Source organism: Oreochromis niloticus, linkage group LG16 (genome assembly GCF_001858045.2).
Source record: "Oreochromis niloticus isolate F11D_XX linkage group LG16, O_niloticus_UMD_NMBU, whole genome shotgun sequence".
NCBI lineage: Eukaryota > Metazoa > Chordata > Actinopteri > Cichliformes > Cichlidae > Oreochromis > Oreochromis niloticus.
The window spans coordinates 20,080,614-20,102,589 of NC_031987.2; the positions used below are offsets into that span (position 1 = coordinate 20,080,614).

General features: G+C 40.7%; 1 protein-coding gene across 7 annotated transcripts in view; it reads left to right on the forward strand.

Moving 5' to 3' along the window:
* myo16 (myosin XVI) overlaps positions 1 to 21,976 on the forward strand; it is a 100,398-nt gene that overhangs the window by 49,837 nt on the left and 28,585 nt on the right. For all 7 annotated transcript variants that reach the window (XR_002058787.2, XM_019353363.2, XM_019353362.2 and 4 more), the window contains exons 11-24: positions 283 to 393; positions 2,806 to 2,871; positions 3,931 to 4,058; positions 6,480 to 6,585; positions 7,730 to 7,847; positions 8,313 to 8,460; positions 8,708 to 8,825; positions 11,990 to 12,107; positions 12,806 to 12,877; positions 13,291 to 13,432; positions 14,011 to 14,083; positions 17,601 to 17,753; positions 18,215 to 18,415; positions 19,890 to 19,965. Coding sequence is in view for 6 of the 7 variants with exons in the window: in XM_019353363.2 (XP_019208908.1) it covers positions 283 to 393; positions 2,806 to 2,871; positions 3,931 to 4,058; positions 6,480 to 6,585; positions 7,730 to 7,847; positions 8,313 to 8,460; positions 8,708 to 8,825; positions 11,990 to 12,107; positions 12,806 to 12,877; positions 13,291 to 13,432; positions 14,011 to 14,083; positions 17,601 to 17,753; positions 18,215 to 18,415; positions 19,890 to 19,965 (1,630 nt within the window). In the remaining variant the exon portion in view is untranslated. The remainder of the gene's footprint in view (positions 1 to 282; positions 394 to 2,805; positions 2,872 to 3,930; positions 4,059 to 6,479; positions 6,586 to 7,729; positions 7,848 to 8,312; positions 8,461 to 8,707; positions 8,826 to 11,989; positions 12,108 to 12,805; positions 12,878 to 13,290; positions 13,433 to 14,010; positions 14,084 to 17,600; positions 17,754 to 18,214; positions 18,416 to 19,889; positions 19,966 to 21,976) is intronic.

Here is a 21,976-nt window from a genome sequence, read left to right on the forward strand (position 1 = left end):
GTTTACTTGCATGTTGTTTATAAAACTCTGAAATTTGACATCATGACGTCGTATGTGTCAAATTGTGCTTCTCTTTTCAAATTTCAAATAAAACAGTTGCAAATAAATACATTTCAAACATCATCCATCCTCTGTGTTGTCTATTCAGAGCATTTTAAGAATAGATTGCTCCAAAATTAAGCATTTGAGGTCATTGTAAATCCCCAAGTTATCTTTTCAGCCCTTTCATTCTTTCTGAGACCACTGTGAGAGTTTCCATTAAACTAAGTGTATTTTCTTCAGGTGAAACTGATGCCTCCGGCACCCAATGACGATCTGGCGTCCCTCAGTGAGCTGACTGACAGCAGCCTTCTCTACGAGATGCAGAAACGTTTTGGCAACGACCAAATCTACGTAAGACTCGGCTGCCCTTGCGCTACTTAAGAATGAATTCCACTCAACATTAAACATTCATTGGAGCCCAGAGAGCACCGACAAACACATGCTCTCATGGGCTTAACAGGGACATCTAGTTGTTTATTTGTTATGGAGTGTGTTTTATACTCTGGTAATTTTCTAGGTGTTTGGATCACATCACTCATTCTTTATACACATGGGCTCTACAGTCAGCTTCCCTTAAGCATATATGCATGTATAGTATACACATATAAACTCCACGCACAGTGCATCACAGATTCTGAACTCTATAATGTAGATTATATTATGTTTTTTATATTCTGTATTAATTTTTACAAATTCAGAGAAGAACAAACCTAACAAATATTGCTGTATAGTCAAAGTATAACGATATTTTCTGTAGACCTCCGTTGTCTATAGTCAATGTCTAACAGTCAAAAACTGCTAAAACATTGATTCACTGTGCTCACTGCATAAAACAAAGGACAACCAACTATACCATCTTAATCCTTTGACACCAGTATACAGGACTGGTAAATTCATTTGAATTCAGTTTGTAAACTAGGTCCTACAATTGCACCTTTCCTTCTGTTTTAAATGCTTAAAAGTGGGGAATGATCAGTAGAGTTTAAATGAACTAAAACATTGCTGGATTTTATCTGTAAATAATAAACACCTCTCATTTCTTTATATTTTGCATTGAAAATGGGAAATAGGTTCAGACTTTAAGACACTTTGCATCGGTTGTAGATTGTTTTTTAGGACTGACACTTCTTAATATAGATATTAATCTGAAAATGGAATGAAAACAAGTGGAAAAAGCTGCCTAATGTCAAAAGAAAAACTCTGAAAAACCTTCAGAGAACTATTGTTCAAGATCACCTGAAGACTTTACAAGAATATTTGGCTCCTTCGAAGCAAAATATGAAGAAATGAGGAGTTGCTTAAGACTTTTGCACAGTACTACGCAATAACATTCAACACAATTAGGTGTTTCAGTAATCTGTACATGAGACTATAATTTTTAAGCTGAATCATTTCCCTTATCTGTTCCAGCTCTTTGTGGGTGTAAGGGTCGTATCCCATTCCAACACACATACTGAGACACATGACAACTGCGAAATCGATACCACTTTGATCGATTGGGAGAAAAAAATTAGAAGTAAAAGGCCTTCATCTCCAACAATTGGTCCATTTTGTATCTCTGTTTTATAGCCCTTCCCTTTAAAAACTCCACTCCAGCTCCACAGGGATGGAGCTCTATAAAGACTGGAACCAGATCAATGTGGAGCTATCAGTGCGCTCTCTTCTCTGTGAAGAGGCAGTGATAGTCTGTTATTATCGAAACCCAGATGGGCGACAGACATTAGGGTTAGTCACAGCGGGAGACGAGGATGAGGGGATGACAGTGAAAGGAAGTGCAAGCGGTGGATGAAGAAAAGAGAAACGATTGGAATTCAGAATATTGAAAGCTGGGTACAGGAGGTGCCCTAGATTTAAAGAAGACACTGAAATGTGCAACTATCACAATTATATAGGAGCATACCTATTTTAATATTGTAGAGCTGCACAGAAAACAGTCATTCATTGTGTTTCTTTTTATATGCAACTAAGATATTCTTAAACCGCTCAAGGAAGCAAACGCTAGCTTGACTGGCTTTAAACATAAAGTTTGCAACAAGACGTCGATGAGAAAAATAAGAGACGTTTTATTCCCGTTCATTATATTTCGTCCGTATGCCCTTGAGATTATGTGCGAAGTCGTTTGAGTTTTTAGAAAGAAGGTGAAACCAGCCGAGATATGATGAAGGCAAGAACAAAGGCGCAGAGGGCTCCATATGTGCCTAGCAGGGTGGTCAGAGATGGGGCTTTGATGAGTTGTCACTGCCTTCTGCCATTCCACCGCTAAACCCCTGATGAGAGTGGCAAGGAACTGAAGAAATACAGAACAGAAGACTCTGATTATTGACAAGCATGTCATGAGATTAAACAACAGAGTTAGCGGGTAAAAAAAACTATAGAAAGTTTTAAACACTTAATGAAAAAAACACATGAAGAACATATTGCAAATTTTGCTCTGTGTCTTCAAGAATTGGGAATGTGTTCAAGTCATTAAACTGAAGCCACGGTCTTAGGTCAGAGCAGCACGTTACACAAGCCCGTACTCTATTAGGAAACATTGCCTTATAGCAATGGAAAATGCCCACACAGTTAATGTAGCTGGTAAGGACAGACTGGGACAGCACTTTTATTTCTAGGTCAGTGTTGGCTTTAGGCAGGTTGAGAGTAATTTTAAGCGGTGTCAGCCTATTTGTGTCAAAATGGTCCATCAAAGATATATTTTATAACACTGAATGAACATGTTGCTTTAGTGAAGATGACTTAGGTGTATTTTCTGCTCTTTTCTAGACTTACATTGGCCACATCCTTCTGCTGGTCAATCCAAACAAGGAGCTGCCCATCTATTCCACTTTGGTAAGAATGCATTTGAGTCACTTACAGGTATATGCACATATTTGGCCTCACGCTTGAAATTCATGGTTTTATATTTGACAAACTACACACTATGCTTAAGGAAGTTTATGATAAACGGGGCATGTTTGCAGTACAATAAGCAGGGATAAGCAGATGAAATGGACCTTGTAGTTGATAAATAATGCAGTCTTCCTGTCAGAGTTACCCTGCGTAAGGCTGACTCTGCATCAGCCACGGAAGACAGAAGCACTCAGACAGACACACACATACACGGTACCTCTCACCTTAAAAAAGAGCATATTTACGATAAACCAGTAGAGAAGCCTGTCAGTAAAGGATCTTTAGTTCTTTATTAACATGTGATCCCAATCATAATAAAGAGGGTTTTGGTTTATTTTAAATAGCACATAGCTCATTTTGAAATAGCTGACTTTCTGCCAGGTAGAGGCTTGCCCATGTGGATCCCAGGAGGGGTTTCATGGATCTTCTGCTACCCTGACAGAATGAAGCCAAGCCCCTGTCTGGCTGTCCTGTTCCTGCCTCTGTCTGGATTTACTCCAGGCATCTATACCCAGCTGAGAGGATGTGAGGGGGCAGGGAGGAGCCAGTGTGAGAAGGACATATGTCACAACATGTGTGATCTGCTGGCCGTCTGTCACCTCCTCTGGTCTGGTGGTCCAAAAACCATCCCCCTTTGCCACAGCCACTAACACTGGCACAGGGCACACATTGTGACATTACAGTCGGCTCACAGTTTAATAGGACAGATACTCTCAGAGACATATAGTTACAGCTAGAAGTTTTCTTATTTATCCCTTTTGGATTTTTTTTTTTTTCATATTTTGGTTTTGATAAATATTATTGCACTCTGATGTGGTGTGAAAATGCAGATTCGAATGACTTAAACAGGATGGTAAAAGACCGCTTGTTTGTGAAGTTGACACACAATTACAATCGCATACAAAAGGTGATACCCAGTATGGTTTCTCTGTTTTGAATCCTTATCTCTTAGCTAGGCCGTGTTTGTGTCCGTGTTATGTAACATCCTCTCTTCCTCAGGTCAGTCAGTTGTACCTGAGCTCCACGGGTCGCCTTTGCTCTTCTCTGCCGCCTCACATCTTCTCCTCAGCAGAGAGAGCTTATCACATGATGCAGCAGGAGAAACGCCCGCAGTGTTTCATCTTGAGGTACACCTGCTGCTCATTCATTTGTACAGTCACTGAATGGTCTGCTTCAGGATAATGTAACATAAAAAGTCCCTAAAGTTGAATTACTGCGGGAATAATAGTGAGTGAAAGTTAAGGCGGCCACCTGGTTATATGCACCCCTCTGCCACGCACCTGTTTAGCACTCCCTGAGAGGTTAATAGCTCTCAGCCTGAGCTGAGCTGTAGGCTTGTTTAGTGTTCACACTACGATGTATGTTTACTGGGAGCAATGCGGCGTCTTGTTGTTTGTCCTCGACTGGACTCAGGCAGCTCCCTGATTGCAATTAAATCCTGCTCCGACTCTCCAGTGACATTCCCGCTGAGTTGTAACCAATCTGGCAGAGACTTAATGCACCCTCGCCATAGGGTATCCATCTCACTCACATGCACATGCACATACACACACACACACACACACACACACACACACACACACAGACTCGTTGTAACTTTGCACTGTTCACATGTACACGCATCCTTTGTCCCCTCAGTCCTTTCCTTTATCATTTCTCCTCTTGTTTTGCTTTTGTTCAAGCTTTCTGTTTCACTGTGGTTCTTCTCGCTTCTTGAAGTACACACATGCACGCGCGCACTCCGAAGCACAGACACACTTATACACATTTATTGGCAATCAGTCTCCAAGATCCCCCCGAGGCAAGAGTTCTAACAAAATGCCCTTGAAATCTAATAAAAACTGGTAAATGAAAAGACAAGCGAAAAGACCTTTGGACTTAACACTCAGCAGGGTTGTTAGTAGGAAATAAAGCGACACACATACACATAGACAAACTGTAATACAGCACACTGCGGTCATTAGTACAAGCTTCTGACCTTCTCGAGCCATCTGCTTGGTGTTACTATGTGGGTCGCAACTCTCTGCATGTCGGAGAGTGTCAGTGCATGTACTGTAGAGGTACCTTATGTCAGACTTAATATCCACTCAACAGAAAATTAAAAACAGGACCTCACTGCCAGATAAGTTGTGGCCTTAGTGGTGCGAAAAGGGGCACTCAGTGGAGCAACGTTATTGAAAGAACAGATTATGAATTTAATGGGAGGGAGTCCCTAAAGGGATGACGTCAATAGGTAGAAATTTGATGACTAATAAGTCACACTTATTCTTCCAAGGCACATACACAGCAGTGTATCACAAAGTTTAAGTTGCTCCCTTTTACTCTTTCTGTTTTCATTTGTTGTAAAAAAAAAAAAATCCCATTTAAATACACGAGATGGATAGATCGCTTGTCACTCGACCCTGATTACTGCCAGACCTTTTGAATCAAGAAATCACTTAAATAAATGATAAAGTGAAGTAGGCTAAAAGATCTCAAAAAATAACACATAATGCCACAATTTAAAGAAACTCAAGGACAGATGTGAAACAGTCATTGACATCTATCAGTCTGGAAAGAGTTGCAAAGCTATTTCTAAAGCTTTGGGACTCCAGTGAAACATGGTGAGAGCCATTATTTACAAATGGAGAGAAGCTGGAACAGCAGTCAACCTTCCCAGGAGTAGACGGCCTAACAAAAGTACTCTAAGAGTGCATCAACGACTCGTCCAGGAGGTCACAAAAGAACCCAGAACAACACCTAAAGAACTGCAGGCCTCACTTGTCTCAGTCAAGAGTTCATGATTGAACAATATCATGATTGAACAATAAGAAAGAGACTGGGCAAAAATGGCATCCATGGGAGAGTTCATGGGAGGCTCGTCTCACATATTTTCACATTTTTGGAACATATTCTGTGGATGGACGACATGAAAGCAGTAAAACTAACACGGCATTTAATAAAAAGAACATCATCCGAACAGTCAAACATGGTGGTGGTAGTGTGATGATCTGGGGATGCTTTGCTGCTTCATGAACTGGATGACGTGCTGTAAATGATGGAACCATGAAGTCTGCTCTCTGCTAGAAAGCCCTGAAGGAGTACGTCCAGCCATCAGCTTGTGCCCTGAAATACAGTAATAATATTAATCCACAGGGATGTCAGAGACTCATTAATAGTTATTACAGACGCTTGATTGCAGTTTTTTCTGCTAAGGGTGGTAAAACCAGTAATTATGTGTAGGGGATAATTGGATAACTTGTTTTTCCCCTTAATAAATGAAATCAAAATTTAAAACCTGCTTTTACTCTGATTATTATTTAAGTGCAACAAATGTGCAAAGAAATCAGGAAGGGGGCAATTCTTTTTCACGGCTCTGTAGACTGATGGATAGATTTATAAGCACAGCAATGCATGTTTATAGTACTGAAGATTGAAGAGTTGAGGCTGAAACAGTATAAAATGCTGCAGCATTAGAACTTGAAACAGTAAGGGCAAAGGCATGTGAAACAATTTAAGTACCACCAGAGACAAATCGGCATCTTTTGTCCCTCCCTTTGTCTCCATAGTGGCGAGAGTGGCTCTGGGAAAACAGAGGCATGCAAGCACATAGTGAGACACCTGACAGCCCGCTCCGGCGCCAAAGGCTTTATGCTGGAGCCCAGAATGAAACATGTGAGTTAGGACTTATCTGTCTACAAGCTTTTCTTTTCTTTTACACTTCAGCCAGCCAGCGGGTTGGGTGTCCTGCAGCCTGTCATAACTAAGGACCATGTGCTGCATGTGTGTGTGTGTGTGTGTGTGTGTGTGTGTGTGTGTGTGTGTGTGTGTGTGTGCTAAGCAGTCATGTATCATTTGTTATTCACAATGGCAAAATGCTGCAATACTAATCCACTGACAAACGTAATGTTTGTGCGTTTTTCCTGATTCTTATGTCTCACTGTGCTTATTACTTCTTTTTCCTGCAGTTCCTGTGATAAAAAAATACTCCTCCAAAATAACATAGCAGACAGCAAAGCAGTGCTCATAACTGTGTGAATATATCCTACTGTTCCTCTGTCACTGTGGCAGGGGAAATAATAAATGTATGGATTAGCATACCATAGTACTGTAGTCTTTTCATCTCTGCTTGATAGCTCTTCATTTGTCAGATAAACCATTTGCACATTAATAAACTGTTTGATGGCATCATCAACACTTACAGCCTGAAGAGGGGTTGTTTAAAAAAATGACTGTAGAGCACTAATGATCACATGCCCTTAATAGGATACGTTCTTGTGGATCTGGAGAGGCTACAGCTAAGAATACCAAAGAAGAGATAAAGCAGATAGACATAAAATAAACATACTGAAGTTTTGGGGGGTTTTTTGGAATTAAGGAATTAAGTGTCCTGAAAAGTGAAAGCCTTCACCTCGTGAAGGATTCATATTCTTGTGCTTCCAGTTGCTGTGGTTCAGATTTGTTCAAGGCGTTTAAAACGTGAGGCACCTGCGATGCACTCGCTCCGTCTTCCAGTTAGTTTGTCAGTCATGTAACTATGTGTAACATAGCAGCATGTAGCCTGGGAGTGCTGTGTTTGGATGAAGTCATCGTTATGCAGTTAATATCTGGGTCAGCTTGCTCTTATAATTCTGGTAGCATGCTGTTTTGAGTGCTCAAATAATGGATGTACACTGACATCTAGTGGTAGAAAGTGGAAGCAGGGCTCCACTTTTGCAAGGCATGTATTAGAGATGCTTTAAGTATAAGTAATAGAAATATATAGATAATAAAGAAATTCTAAGAGACCATAATGTGATATGATTGATGGGAAATGCAGGTCAACTGTGTACTGGAAGCCTTTGGCCACGCTAAGACCCAGAGGAACAGCAACTCAAGCCGCTTTATCAAGCTGCTGACGATCCAATACTGTGATAAGAGGAGGACACCACTCAGAGGTAACCTGCATTTCACGCTACCATAACGCTGGATGTGACTCTGTTGCACGCATCAAAACAAAGAATTTTAATCAGAATGTCTCTGTTCTGATTGGATTCACACAAGATAAAATATTTACCATTTTTGTTCCACACATTTATTCCTGAATATTAAAATTATTGTCAGAATAAGAGAGTAAATTTCCATTGTTTTCACATTCTCAGCCACTGTATTTGTGATTAAGATACTCTACTATTAAATCCACTTTCTTCAAGATCAGTTGCACACCAGCAGAGGGCAGCAAAATCCCATATGTCTCTTTCTTTTTATGTGAATCACCTTTTTGTTCTTTTACTAGTTTATTTGATCCCTGTCGACTGGTCTTTCAGTAGTGGCCACAGATTTACATTTTTCACAACTGCCATTGTTAAAATGTGATTTGCACTCCCCTGTTACTGAATTATCAACACATTTTAATGTTTTAGCCCATGTATACACCTATATGCTGGAGAAGTCCCGTCTAGTCCACCTGCCTGCTCAACAACACAGCTTCAAAATCTTCTATTTGATGGCTGAGGGCCTTTCAGCTGAGGAGAAGAGTGCACTTTACCTCAACAACGTCTTGGCTCATAGGTATGCGGCTGTCATGGGCTTTATATGTTCTATATTAATAAATGATTAAATAAGTTGTAAAAATGACTGTCGGTTATGTTCCTGCTAAAAGTTTAGATCTCACAAGCTACAGTTCACACAAGCCTTGATATAATACACGCATATATGGTGTCCTGTCCACAAAGATCATATGTGTCACTTATTAAAAAATAGCTTTATTTTATGAGTATCCTTCACTATAGGTTGTGTTTTTCCGTCCGTACTGCAGGTATATTAGCGGAAGACTTCCAGGGGAGAACCCTCCAGTAGCTACAGCCTCTACCCAGAGTAGAGAACATCTTGCGGCAGTCAAACAAGCCCTGCGAGCCCTCGGCTTCAACAAGCAGGTATTGATTTGCACAGCTGCACAGCACGGTGTTGAGCCAAAGGTTACTGACAGCAGGGAGAAATAAACGTTGTCGTGTCACAGGCCTTGAAGTCACAAGCCACACAGGTCACTGATGAGATATTACATCAGATTTTCTTTTCTGAGATTGCAGCTGCCTGAAACCAGGCGATGGAACTCCAAGGGCTTTAGGCGGACCTAAAACTGTAGGCTGAACCTTCCGGTTTATCTTACTTTGCGAGTAGAATTAACCGTCTGGTTTTGGTTCATCTGTAAGGTGAAATATTTCAAACAGATATCCTGTTATTCCTGTTAAATAATGACAAAGATACAGGTAGCTTCTCTTGATTGCATGAAATAATGAACTGAGGGATAAAGAGGGCTGCCAAGCACCCAGAATTTGTGTATTCGCAGTTAAATTCCTTGAAAAATTTCATGAAGCATCTGTCTACAGAAAGCATGAAATGTATGTGACCAAACATACCCCATTCTGTCATAGCAGATGGCTGCCCCTCCCTGAGCCTGTATCTGACGGAGGTTTCTTCTTGTTAAAAATTAAGTTTTTCCTTTCCACCTTTGCAAACTGCCTGTTAATACAGGATCATTGGGGTTTTGTATTGTGGGGTCTTTGCCTCACAGTATCAAGCACCTTGAGATGACTGTTGTTGTGTTTTGGCGCTATATAAATAAACCTGGATTGAATAGAATTGAATAGTCAAGGAGACATTGATTTATGCTTACAGAGTGCATGCAGTGTTCACTGGTACAGTCCATCCTGTCCACCACCAGCTGTGCTCCCAGCCCATTATCAGGTTCTATACTTAGATTCCAGTCAGCATCTATCAGCACTGAGTGACCATCATCTCACCTTTTAATCCAGTAGCAGTCAGTATACACAGACAAGGCATAAGGGACAGAGGGATAGAGCAATAGATAGTGGTATTATCAGAGGGCATTACTGTCCACTGGATAAGCGAAGGACCAAGGGACAGAAGAAGGGGTGGGGTAGTAGGAGGGAAGTGATAGACCCCCCATTGGTCTCTGTCTAAGCTCTCATCAGGGGATGGCTCTCAGTCCAGAACCAAAGGTCAACTGTCATTAACGCTCCCCGCAGCGCCTTTTCTCTCCCCTGCTCTCGTTCTTCTGCTCCCTAAGCGGAAGGGTCTCTCCATGTATAGAGTGTCAGACAGAGACTAATGCTTGTTTATCTCAGAGATATCAGCTCCAATATCCTGCCTGGAAAGAGCACACTCGCAGACATATTCGCATGTACACAAGCACACATCCTCAAACTCAGACATCCCCCTTTCAGAGATTCAGTGCATTGTTTAATGGGGTATTCCATTAAGCGTCCTCTACTCAAGGGCACAGAGGAAGAGAGGTAGTGACAGAGGAAGAGAAGCGGGTGAATCGAGTTCGGAGGACCTGTGAATCATAACTGTTGAATTTTCTGATATTCGTGCTGTTTATTTGCATTTTGCATTTTGCTTGTTCTACCATTCCTGCTAAAAGAAAATAAACCTTAAAAAAAGCAAAATTATTACAAAACTCCAGGATTCCATTCCAAACCACAAACACACATGTTCTAGTACGTTTAAATTAAATTAAAATAAAAACATTTTAGAATGAAAGCGGTTTCCATTAAGTCAAGTGCTTCAGGAACAACCTCACTGTGTACTAACATGCCTGTAAACACATATCTATACATGACTATACATGCACACTCAGTATCTGTTGGCGTAAACAGGAGTCACACGTTGCTTGCTTATATAAGACTCTAAAGAAGAAGAACAGAAAGTAAAACCAGATATTTCTTTGCTTGGAGGCTGATCGTGTGAACACATGAGTAGTAGGTGAGCGGTGGTAAAGGAGCGCTCACGTGAGACAGACAGAATTAAAGTGCTTCTTGGCTTAAGTTTTGTGACGTGATTCAATGCGGTGTTCTGTCACATCAACATACATTGTCAGATCGGCATACGTGTAGCACAAAGTGAGCTATATTTGTTAGACAACCATATGCTGTGAGACCAGCAGTAACCCTAACCATAAGCATACATCAGTAAAATAAACATCTTTTACTTTTACCGTTTATCATCTCTATGCTGAACTGACAGCTCATGGTTGAATTATTGTACAATGTGCATGTGAATTAACACAATGTATCCTACTTTGATTTGCATGCTGAAATGACTGAACACTGGAAGTGAACGTAGGTCTCTGCATCATTTCCAAAATCTCCATGCTGCTCCAGTCAAAAGACAATCAGCAGCATTTTTCAAAGTCAGAGAGTGATTTAGTGTCCTTATCAGTGTAGATTCATCTCATAACTGTAGCAAGAGGTGGATGCTTTAAATCTAAAATACGTTGGTATTGCCCTCAGGCTGGACAGGTAGACGTTGAAACTTTTGGAAACAATCGCGCATTGACAGTTTGTGTTGTTCGCTCATTTGTCAGACAGACGTCAACCTTGATTACAAATGCTTACTTCAGGGAAAATGACAGACATTGCTAATTTTCTTTTCTATGCTGCCAGATCGCTATTCAGTCAAATTCTATATTTGATCATACTACAACTGCCTACATGTATAAATGGTCATATGAGATGCATATCAGGCGCTTAATTAAGGATAGAGATTACTTTTTAACTGGTGATGATATGCTGATCTGAAAAGAGATTGTTTGTGTTTTAAAATGAGTGTAGTGTGCAGCATGAAACAGCCTGTTTGAAGTGGGGCTGAAGCTAGAGGATACACAGCACAGGCATAACAGGATGTGCGCTTAATGTAAGGGCAGTGTTTTTAAGCTGTTGATTTATGCATGCATTAAAATTAAAAACTAGCACGTTTATTCCAGACTATCTTCACCGCCAGCGATCAAGGTAATGAGCGAACCTGGCCACTGAATTATAGAAGTGAGATTAATTGGAGGTCTATGGCAAAGAGGACTGAACTTAATAAGGCTTTGGCTCCATGGGCTTGTTAGAAGATCACTAAGATCATGAAGTTGACATCAAGATAAATATCAAATAAAGACTCATATCCCTCTGAAAAAGGTTGGATTTGATAACCTTTTCATACAGTTCCATTTTTATTTAGTAGTTAAGAATCATAGTTAACATCATATTCTCTCAACTTTCTCCTCTCTCTCTCTCTCTCTCTCTGCTAGGAGGTTGACTCAGTATTTGCGCTGCTCTCTGCTGTGCTCCATATCGGGGACCTGCGTTTCACAGCACTGACAGATGCTGATACAGCCTTCCCTTCCGACCTGCAGCTGCTGGAGAGAGGTCAGTGCTTATGCCACCACCAGGGCCACATTTCCACCCTTAGAGGAGGTGGAACTAGGCAGTGGAGGAGGGGTGGATCTCACTAACTCATTCTATTTACCTTGCTGTCAAAGCACCTCCCTCATCCTCCCTTAGAGTACTCTTCCTGGCAGCTTGCCAGCAGTAGCTGAAGGCCAGGCAGTTACCTGTTTGGTATCCACAGTGAAAACAAAATGTACATGTACAGATTTCTCCGTCATCAGGGACAGCTTTTTTTTCCCCTGTCTCTCAGTCTAATTCGCTCATTATGCAGGTAGCACATGTTTGAGGTAAACAAATCACATCAGCACCTGATCGGGAAGGAGACATTGTTACCTTAGAGATGTATTTTTACGGCTAGTGATGTCAGCGAAGGGTTGCTGTCACCTGTTTTTGCTGCTTGTTTATGGATTCTGCTCAGAAATCCAATGATGACTAATTGCTGCCAGCTTCATCGATCAGTTAAATGGGAATGAGCTTTAGCAGAGTTCAGGCTGTTATGCTGTCAGCGTGATATCATCATCAGAGCAGTGGGCTCTGGGATGTTATCATCCCTATCTTTCTGATGCTCGGTTAATGTTTAATGGCGTTATTTTGATGCTTTTTTAACCTGTCACTCTGTCACTGTCATTTACTCTGCCTCTTCCTCGCTCCCTCTCTCTTTTTCTTCCTTGCAACAGTTGCTGGATTATTGCAGGTGTCCTCCAGTGACTTAAGCACCGCCCTCACCTCTGATGTTCAGTATTTCAAAGGTATCGCTTTATCAGCCTTTTCTTGTTCATGATTCACATTATTTTCATCCAACCTTTCAATGAGGTACCATATGGATGGATGGATATATGGACACTTTCAACAGGATGGAAATGCTGGTTGGCTTTACAATGGTCCTTCCTCCAAAGGGATAAATGGACCCAGACCATGCTTGGGAAATACCCCTTACAGCATATCCCTTATGTAGGCGTCAAATTTGAAGGGTTTTCTGTTAATATGTCAAAAATCTGTATATCTCTTCTATCCTGGGAATGTCTTTGGAGTCCTCAAGAGAGAGGGCATAGAGGGATAGGTAGTATTCATAGCCCTAAGGAGATTTAACCTTTTAAAGAAAGAAAAGTGTAAAAACCCCATCTGTCGAATACCAGAAAATGTATTTTGTGCCTTTGTGCAGGTGATGTGATCACTCGGCGCCACACAGTAGAAATGTCAGAGCAGTACAGGGACCAGCTTGCCAAAGCCATCTACGGGCGCCTCTTCAGTTATCTGGTCAACAATATCAACGACTACCTTCAGGGACAAGATGACACCATCAGGTATAGTGGTGTGTGGTGTCTGTGTCTATATGTGTTTCCACGGCATACCACAATAAAAACCTTTGGGTAAACTGGAGTGACTAACACTAATACTGTAAAGTAATCCTTAGTTTAGAGATAAACATTTAAATAAACTTGTAGACTAAACTGTGTGTTGAACAACAGGGTAAAGATGGAGGACACAACCAAGGCTTTTTTTTTTTATTAAAGGCCTCAAATACACACAAAAAACAACATTCACACACACCCAGGTGAAGGACGTAGGATCCTTGGTGTTGTTGATGTTGTGAAGTCTTATCACACTCTGATAACCTGCTCTAGATCTTCTGGAATGTGTTTGTGAGCTGCCTTGTTTACACACCAGCCACAGAATGTAATAAATTTGTGAACCACACACTCGTGGCACACCCCTTTCAGATTTTATTGCACGCACATGCGTATACACGCGCACACACGCACGCGCGCACACACACTAGAATGAAATGTCTCGTTAGTGACATAAGCAACACTTTTCTCATGTTGACTCAGGAAAAATAAAAGTGGCTATTTAATAAGTAACATTCATTTCTTTGTTCCAGTGATCCTGCTTGGGAGATTGGGATCTTGGACGTATTTGGGTTTGAAGAATTTCAGAAGAATGGATTTGAGCAGGTGGGACAGTGCTTTCTCATTTAAAATTCAGCCAAAAAAACAAAACATCGCTATTATGTTCCTCGTCCCTTTACGCTGTGTGATTCTTCCGCCTAATCGAGCCAAATGCATCCCCTGTGGCTGTCCTCTGCTATAGAAACCTCTCTGAATGGTACTGTATGTGATCCTAATCAAATTTTTAAAATATTTGGAGTTCTTATCTGTTTTAGCCCGGACATTTTTGTCTGTAATTGTAATGAATGTGGTGAGGTCTGTGGCTGACTGTGGCGTGATTTTCATCTGTCCTCCAATGAACCGACGGCTGACACAGTGTCTGTCTCTGTGCAACATGTTAGTGTAATAGGCAGCCTCAAACCACCATGTGGGTGTGTGTGTGTGAGGAATACAAAATCTGTTTTTAATAAAATACAACTTTATATATTTGGCATTACATTACTTGCCAGTACAGGCTATTGAATCAAGTTAATCTTAGTCCAGAATTGTTGATCCCATTTATTTTTTATTTTTGCACTCAGATATGGCAACATTAGTAACAGGCTGTGTAATTATTGCTCACTACCAGAAACATTAGTAAATAATTCCATATTTACGTAAGTGCATGACTTTTAGTTTTGGTTCATGAGTAAAGTTTATATTTAACATTAAGAAGTCTATCTATGAAGACAAGCAGATTTGCTTAATGTATAACAGTGGTGTACCTCAAACTGGCACATAAACTACTCCTTTTTGAAACGGGGTTTTTAAAGTCCTGCATCTCATGTTTGAGACATTACTGTCTCAGACATAAACACGTGGAGCTACCTGCTGTGGCAAGGAAGCTTTGGAATACATGTTTGTATATATACATACATTTGCATACACAGGCTGCTCAGCATGTCTGCCATCTTTGGTTCTATAGATTGTGAAGTCTGCAAAGTGCTACGCATGCGGCTGTATACAGCTCACCTGCTATAGGCTGTAAATCTGTCATGTCCTCATCAAGCATGCACTGTTAATAGACTACTCAGTTGTAAGATCAGCAGGGATCAGACAGACAAGACAAGTTTCTGTGTGTGTGTGTGTGTGTGTGTGTGTGTGTGTGTGTATCTGGAGCCTCAGAGTGTAATTCATAGTGCTCAAGAGGCTAAGTGCTTATTCCTACTGCTGAAAGCTCACACTTCCTCTCTGTGGAGCTACTAGTTTTTCACAGCTTTTATTAAGAGAGTGTCTGTTTGTATTTGCTTTGTATGAGTGTGTGTGTGTCACTAAGATAACAGTGGCCTAACCCATCTGGATTTTTTTCCAGTCCAAATGGAGGTGAGGGATTATTTCACCTTTCCTATTTAAGTCATGGAAAGTGCCAGAAGAGAAAAGAAAATAACAGGATAAGAAGATGTAAAAAAAAAAAAAAAAAGATAGCGAGAGGAAAAACTGCTGTGTGTCTGGCACTGCATGCTTTCTTTCCTCAGACACTAAACCCACAGAAGAGGGAAGAGGAGGGGCAAGTTCCGGATAAACACAATGACCTCGTACAGTAGACGTGGCACTTCAGTGACAAACAAGCTCTGACATGTTTGTACACACATGTGCACACATATGCAGCAACGTACCCGAGCACGCTCCACATGCGCACAAGGATCGGGGTCATTAGAACTTGTTAATTAGAACTGTGTTTGTCAGGGATGTGTTGTACCTGCTCAGCACTTTGCTAATGAGCTAACTCAATCAACCACCTGCTGGGGCTAAGCTGTTAATGGACTAAACTAGCTTGGAGTAAAAGAATAGACTGAAGAAAAATGGGACTCTGTCCGCCTGCACCATGAAAAATATATTACGCCTGTTAGTTAATGATTACCATGCATTCAGTAAATCAGATTTTATCCTAATATCCTATAATTATTGTGATATTTTACTTCTGCTGTATTGGAGCAGTTTCTGCCTTGGATTAGTGCAGTTATAGTACACTGCCAACCCAGAGAAACTATAGAAAGGAGAGTTGATGTGACACTTTGCACTGCAGGTTGACCACTCTATCCTGCTTCTCATTACTCCTATTAAAAGGGCAAGCTATGACAGTATGTAGCTGGCCCTGAGTGCCTTTGAGTGGTCTGTGCTTATTGAAATTGCGGCTGTGGCAGTGAGTGCTGCTCGGACTTTAACTGCATTTGTTATTGAATTTACGATGCTATGGATATGTCTTTGGTTACTCTAGTGCTCCTATTAACAGTAGCCATCAATAGGGCACAGATGATTTGCATCTGCAGTGCTTCTGTTAGATATGACAGTTGCATTGTTCAGGAATACAGTCGCATCATAATCGTGCTCAGTAAGCTCAACGAAGACCTGCATATAGTTAGTGTTACACCTGTTTTATAGATGTTTGTAGATGTTTCGCAGCCTCTTTCAATCTTTTTTTTTTGTCATGTGTTTACAATAAACTGCAAAGTGTTTTTATTTTCTGGGATTCCTGGGAAAATTCATCTTCAGTTTTCCCAGGAATCCTGGGAATTAAACATGTTTCATTTTAATAACTTCAGCTAAACTCTGGGCATTTAAAGCAGCTCTAATACACCACGGAGAATCGGGCATGCACGTGTTCACAATGACATTTTCTATGTATTATTCCGATCATATTTAAGGCAAAAAAGACAATTAATGTTAGCCAACATTAATATAAATGCAAACTACATTCGCATCCAGCATGCTGCATGAACTAAGTAGTATGGCAACTCTACAGGTGCAAAGTAGACTACCTGCTATAACAACAAAGCAATAAATCGTAGCCTAGTAAAATCAATGAACACTCACTTGAAGTTAGCAGAGATAACATTAGGACAGGACAGACTTATCTTTTTTTCTTAGTTTTATAACATAGTGAATTTTTGAGCATATAAAAATGTATAGTGGTGTTACCAAAATATAACTACAATATATAAATCAGATGGGCCAATAATAATTAAAATATGTTCTGAGTTTCCCCGATTAAAGCAAAAATGAACTTGCAACAACATGCATCATTTCTTTTAGTCACATTTTTTCATTTTGCACTCACTTTTTTCTTCTTCTGGATGTGTGCATAAACAAAGCCACACCATACAAAATGTGTTACCGTGGAAATCCAATCCCACAGTGTCAACTCAGAAGTTGGAACATGTGCTATTGACCCCAAATGCTTTGTATTCATTAACAGGCTACATTTCTTAATAAACAGCACCCAAGTTAATTTTTTCTCTGTCTTTACATTTCCCGGGAACTGGGGAAATGATCTTGCTAGAATTTCCCAGGAATCCCATTTTCTGTCATTAAACCCTAGTCTACACCATGCCCAAGGTGTCAGACATTTGTAATAGTTTACTGGTCAGCTGTTACAAGAGAAGTCAGCTCATTTATGCCCCTGACAGCCGATTGTGTCCAGCATTGTTTCTGAGCATTTTTGTTCTTTAAACATAAGCATTCAGCAGCATCTCTCTGATGAACTTCAGCCATGCGTGCTGAAGAGTGTTTACATGCTGGTGTGTGTGTGCTCTGTGCATTCCAGCTGTGTGTGAACATGACCAATGAGCGGCTGAGGCAGTACGTCTCTGAGGTGCTATTCCAGCAGGAGCAGGCTGAGTGTCTGCAGGAGGGCATCGCCATGGAGAACGCACGCTCTCCCAGAAACCACCCAGCCATTCTGGACTTCTTTTTTCAGGTACTGTATGCTTCTAGTTTGGACCAGTCCAGTCCAGTTTGCTCTGACATTATGTAATGCAACAATCCCAACCACACTATTGACTTAACTTTTGGAATGACATAGTAAAATGTACACATTTCTTTACTTATTCACAGTTTTATTTAAAATTCGAATAATGTACACTGTTAAAGTCTTGACGTTTTAATTGAGACAAAAGGCAAAAACATAACATGTTCAAAAAACTCTGTATAAACATAACTGCTAATGCCCCTCTAAGCCAACTGTCTGCCTCTGTTCTAATTGGTGCGAGAAATCTCTAAATGAAATAATATCACTGAATCTCCTTTACGTCACACGAAAAAAATATCCTATGTTGCTCTCTGGAAGTGTCACAAAATATGGATTACTGTTATTGCTTAGTGCGTGCAAATATCTCCTAAATAAATGATAATGTGAACATCTGTTTGTTCCTCCTCCAGAAGCCCCAGGGGCTGTTGTGCGTGTTAGATGAGGAGAGCCAGAGCCTGCGGCCATTAGAGCAGACCTTGTACAAGAGGCTCTCTGCCCAGTTGGACTCCAACCAAATTCATGGGCTGTCTCTCACTACCAAGGATGGCAATGGGAACCCCCCACCGAAAGACCAAGGCCCAGCCTTTATTGTCAGCCACTATGCAGGACAGGTCTGTGTGTGTATGACGATTTTATTTCAGTAGATTTTGCAAAGGATTAATAAGGATGAAGTGAGGGCAGCTATAAAGAACATGAATGTTAGAAACGCAGTTAGTCCAGATGACATACTTTTGGAGGTGTGGCGATATCTGGGATGTCTTTTTGAGCACATTGTTTTATACAGTGAGAGAAGACTTAGAGTGAGTCTCCTGATGAAGACGTGTGTGAGAAGAAGAAATGTACTGGTGTCAGTTTTCAAGCGTAAGGGTGATGTGCAGAATTTACAGAGGGATAGAGGTGATGACTCATACCAAGACGTAGGAAAGAGTTGTTGAAGCTAGGTGAAGACGAGAGATGATGATCAGCGAGCAGCAGTATGGTTTCATGCCAAGAAAGAGAACTATAGATGTGATGTTTGCTTTGAGAGTGTTGATGGAGACGTATACAGAATGGCTTTGTGAATCTAGAGAAAGCATGTGAAAGAGTGCCAAGTGAGAAACTATAGTACCGCATGAGAAAGTCAGGAGTGGCACAGAAGTATGTGGGGGTGGTGCAGGACATGTATGAGGACAGCCATAAAGTGGTATGGTGTGCAGTAGTAGTGAAAGATGGGTTTAAGATGGGGGTGGGATTACACCAGGGATCGGCACTGAGCCCCTTGTTGTTTGTGATGGTGATGGACAGGCTGACAGATGAGGTCGCGCGGGAGTGTGGACTACGATGTTTGCAGACAACATTGTGATCTGTGCTGAGAGTGGGGAGCAGATGGAAGAGAGACTTAAGGTGAAAGTATGCTCTGGAGAGAAGAGGAATGGAAGTCAATAGAAGCAAGACAGAACACATGTATGAATGAGATGGAAGCAGGTGTAACAGTGAGCAAGCAAGGAGAGAGGGAGTGAGGAGTTTAAATACCTGGGGTCAACCATCCAAAGCAACAGCCAGTGCACAAGAGAGCTAATGAAGATACCACAGGTAGGATGGAGTTGATTGAGATGAGTGTCAGATTTGTGACATAAAGATGGCAACAAGAGTAAAAGGTTAGGTTGGTAGCAAGACCAGCTCAGTTCTCATCATGTATAATTTGGAGATGGTGGCGCTGAAAAAAAGACAGGAAGCCAAGCTGGAAACGGTAAATCTTAGAAATGAGTACATCAATAGAACTTATTGAGGCAAGGATGGTTTGGACATGTGCAGAGGAGGGATGGTGGTTATATTGGACCACACAGAAGGTTCATGGACGCAGTGAAGGAGGATTGGCCTGACAGAAGGAGAATGCTAGAGAAAGGGTGATATTGAGGCAGATGATCCTCTATGGCGACCACTAAAGGACCAGCCAGTTACTGGGCCTGTTTGTCTTGCATCTGTATCTGTGGTTCATAGCACATTTGTGACATATGAACTGATAGAATAAATATAATGGAATATTTTTTAATACTAGGTTAGTATATATTTCTTGATTTGTATTTATTTGTTTTTTTCTGCCAGATTTCATACAACCTCACAGGATCGCTCACAAAAAACAAGGACTCTCTTCCTCAGAATCTCCTGTTTACGATTAAGTGTAAGTACCCAATGAATAACACATATACGTGCACATTGTGGCGTCAGCACGCGCTTCATTACAAAGACGCACTCTTGTGTAAACAAACAGCGCACAAAACCACTCGTTGTCCAAGTGTGGTTGTGTTTTTATATGTGTGTTTCATCCCCTGTGCAGCAGACAGCACCGTCTGTGTGTGTATTGTCTATAGAAAGTGCCAGATGTGAGGTGTTGTGGTTAGCAGGACACAGGGACTCGTTGTGTGACTGCCAGGCAAGCCTCGCGTCCAGAAGCCTAATTGCTATAATTTCCATGATGAGGCTAATCTTCTAAAGGCTAGCCCGTCTCTCAGACTTGGCTGTTATCCCTCCGTCTGACAGGTCGATGCATCGCTGCCTTTCATCCACACCGAGACATAAACAATGTGGGTTTTTTTCTTTTAGGTGGCATCCCCTCGTCACTCCTTGCTTAGGGCTTGAAGTTAAAAGGACCAAAGTGTCTGCTATGTGCATTATTACATGAAATTGTAGGCAGTGGATATAGGGTGAAGATGATCTAAAAATAATGCCCTGCATGTTTTTATAATCAGTTAACCTGAAGAAAATGCAAGATTTATTCCTTGTTTTTCTCACTGTTGCTGTAGAGAGCTCTTTATGTTTGTGGTTCTCTTTGCTCTTTGACTCAAAACCAAAAGTGTGCCCAAAATGTTCGTAGTGTAGTTCAGTATTCTGAATCCATGTAGCTTATCTCCATTTTTGAAACAAAACACCAACTCAAAGAATAAGTTTGTAACAGCGTTTTAAAGGTGAAAATTATGACTTTTCACATATAAATGTGTGCTTAAAATTGAATTGCGTATTTAAAAAAAAGTTACATAATTTGGATACATATTTAGTGTTTGAACCTTTCCATTTCGCAGATATGTCTTATGAGATTTCATTACAAAGATGGTAGGCTGATTAAGCTAATTTAGGATCTGTGTCCATGCACACAAAGACTCTGTATGAATTATTATTATCTTCCCTTGTTTGCAATTCTGCAGAATGCTCAGACGTTTTGCAGTATACTGTTTCATGTTTCTGGCTAGCCATTCACTTAACCTTTGTTTGCTCTTCACAGAAGCACTCACTTAAGGGTTTAGCCCCTCTTAGTGGGGGCAACAGCTCTTGTAATTTTACATGCACTATACCACAGTTTGGAAAACAGGAGCACAGCAGTGCTGAAAAAGGTTAGTCATGAAGTGTAATAGGCTATAAATTGCTAGTTACGCTGCTAAAGTTGAAAAAAGTTATATAGTTATTTCAATTAGTTTTTCAAAGTTGACAGTAAAGCATAAAAGTCAAAGTGGTTAACAATCTTTAAACTTTACAGCACCAATAGAGTTATGGTTTGCTTTCAGGAAGAAAATAATAAATTTTCAGCACTGCCGGTGTTCTTGTGCTACAACATGATCATCTGCCCCTGTGGCAGTCATGGCAGACTCAGGTCACTTAGAGCAAAGTGCACTGATTTGTTTGGCAGACAAGAGGCAGTGTAAATTCAAACTAGACAGCCAATAAAAAACAAGAGTCAAGATTTAAGTGCAAACTGCCAAGTGAACGAAGTCTACCTAGATATAGTGACAGCTCCTGTTAATCTACCCAACCCTTGATGATGTGTCCATAAATGTGATCAAATTAAACACTCCAGCATATTTTTTTAATATAGCATGTGAGCTTTTTTATAAAAAATGATACATTTGAATATAATCATCCTCACTTGGTTAGTAATTGCAATTTAAAGCTGAAGCATTTACATGAACTCTGTCATTTTACGCTGAAAATGAACCCAAAAAAGGAATCCTGGTGTCTGTTTTGTGTCACCAACTGCTCGGATTTATATTTTTCTTTAAAATGAGTGAAAAAAAACTTTTAGTTAAGAACAAAAAACTGTTTCCAGATTTTTCTTTCAAAATAGATTATTGATCGAGACAAAGCTACATGGATTATTCAGATGGTCGAAGCGATTGCCGTGAATGAAAAGGCAATTAGCT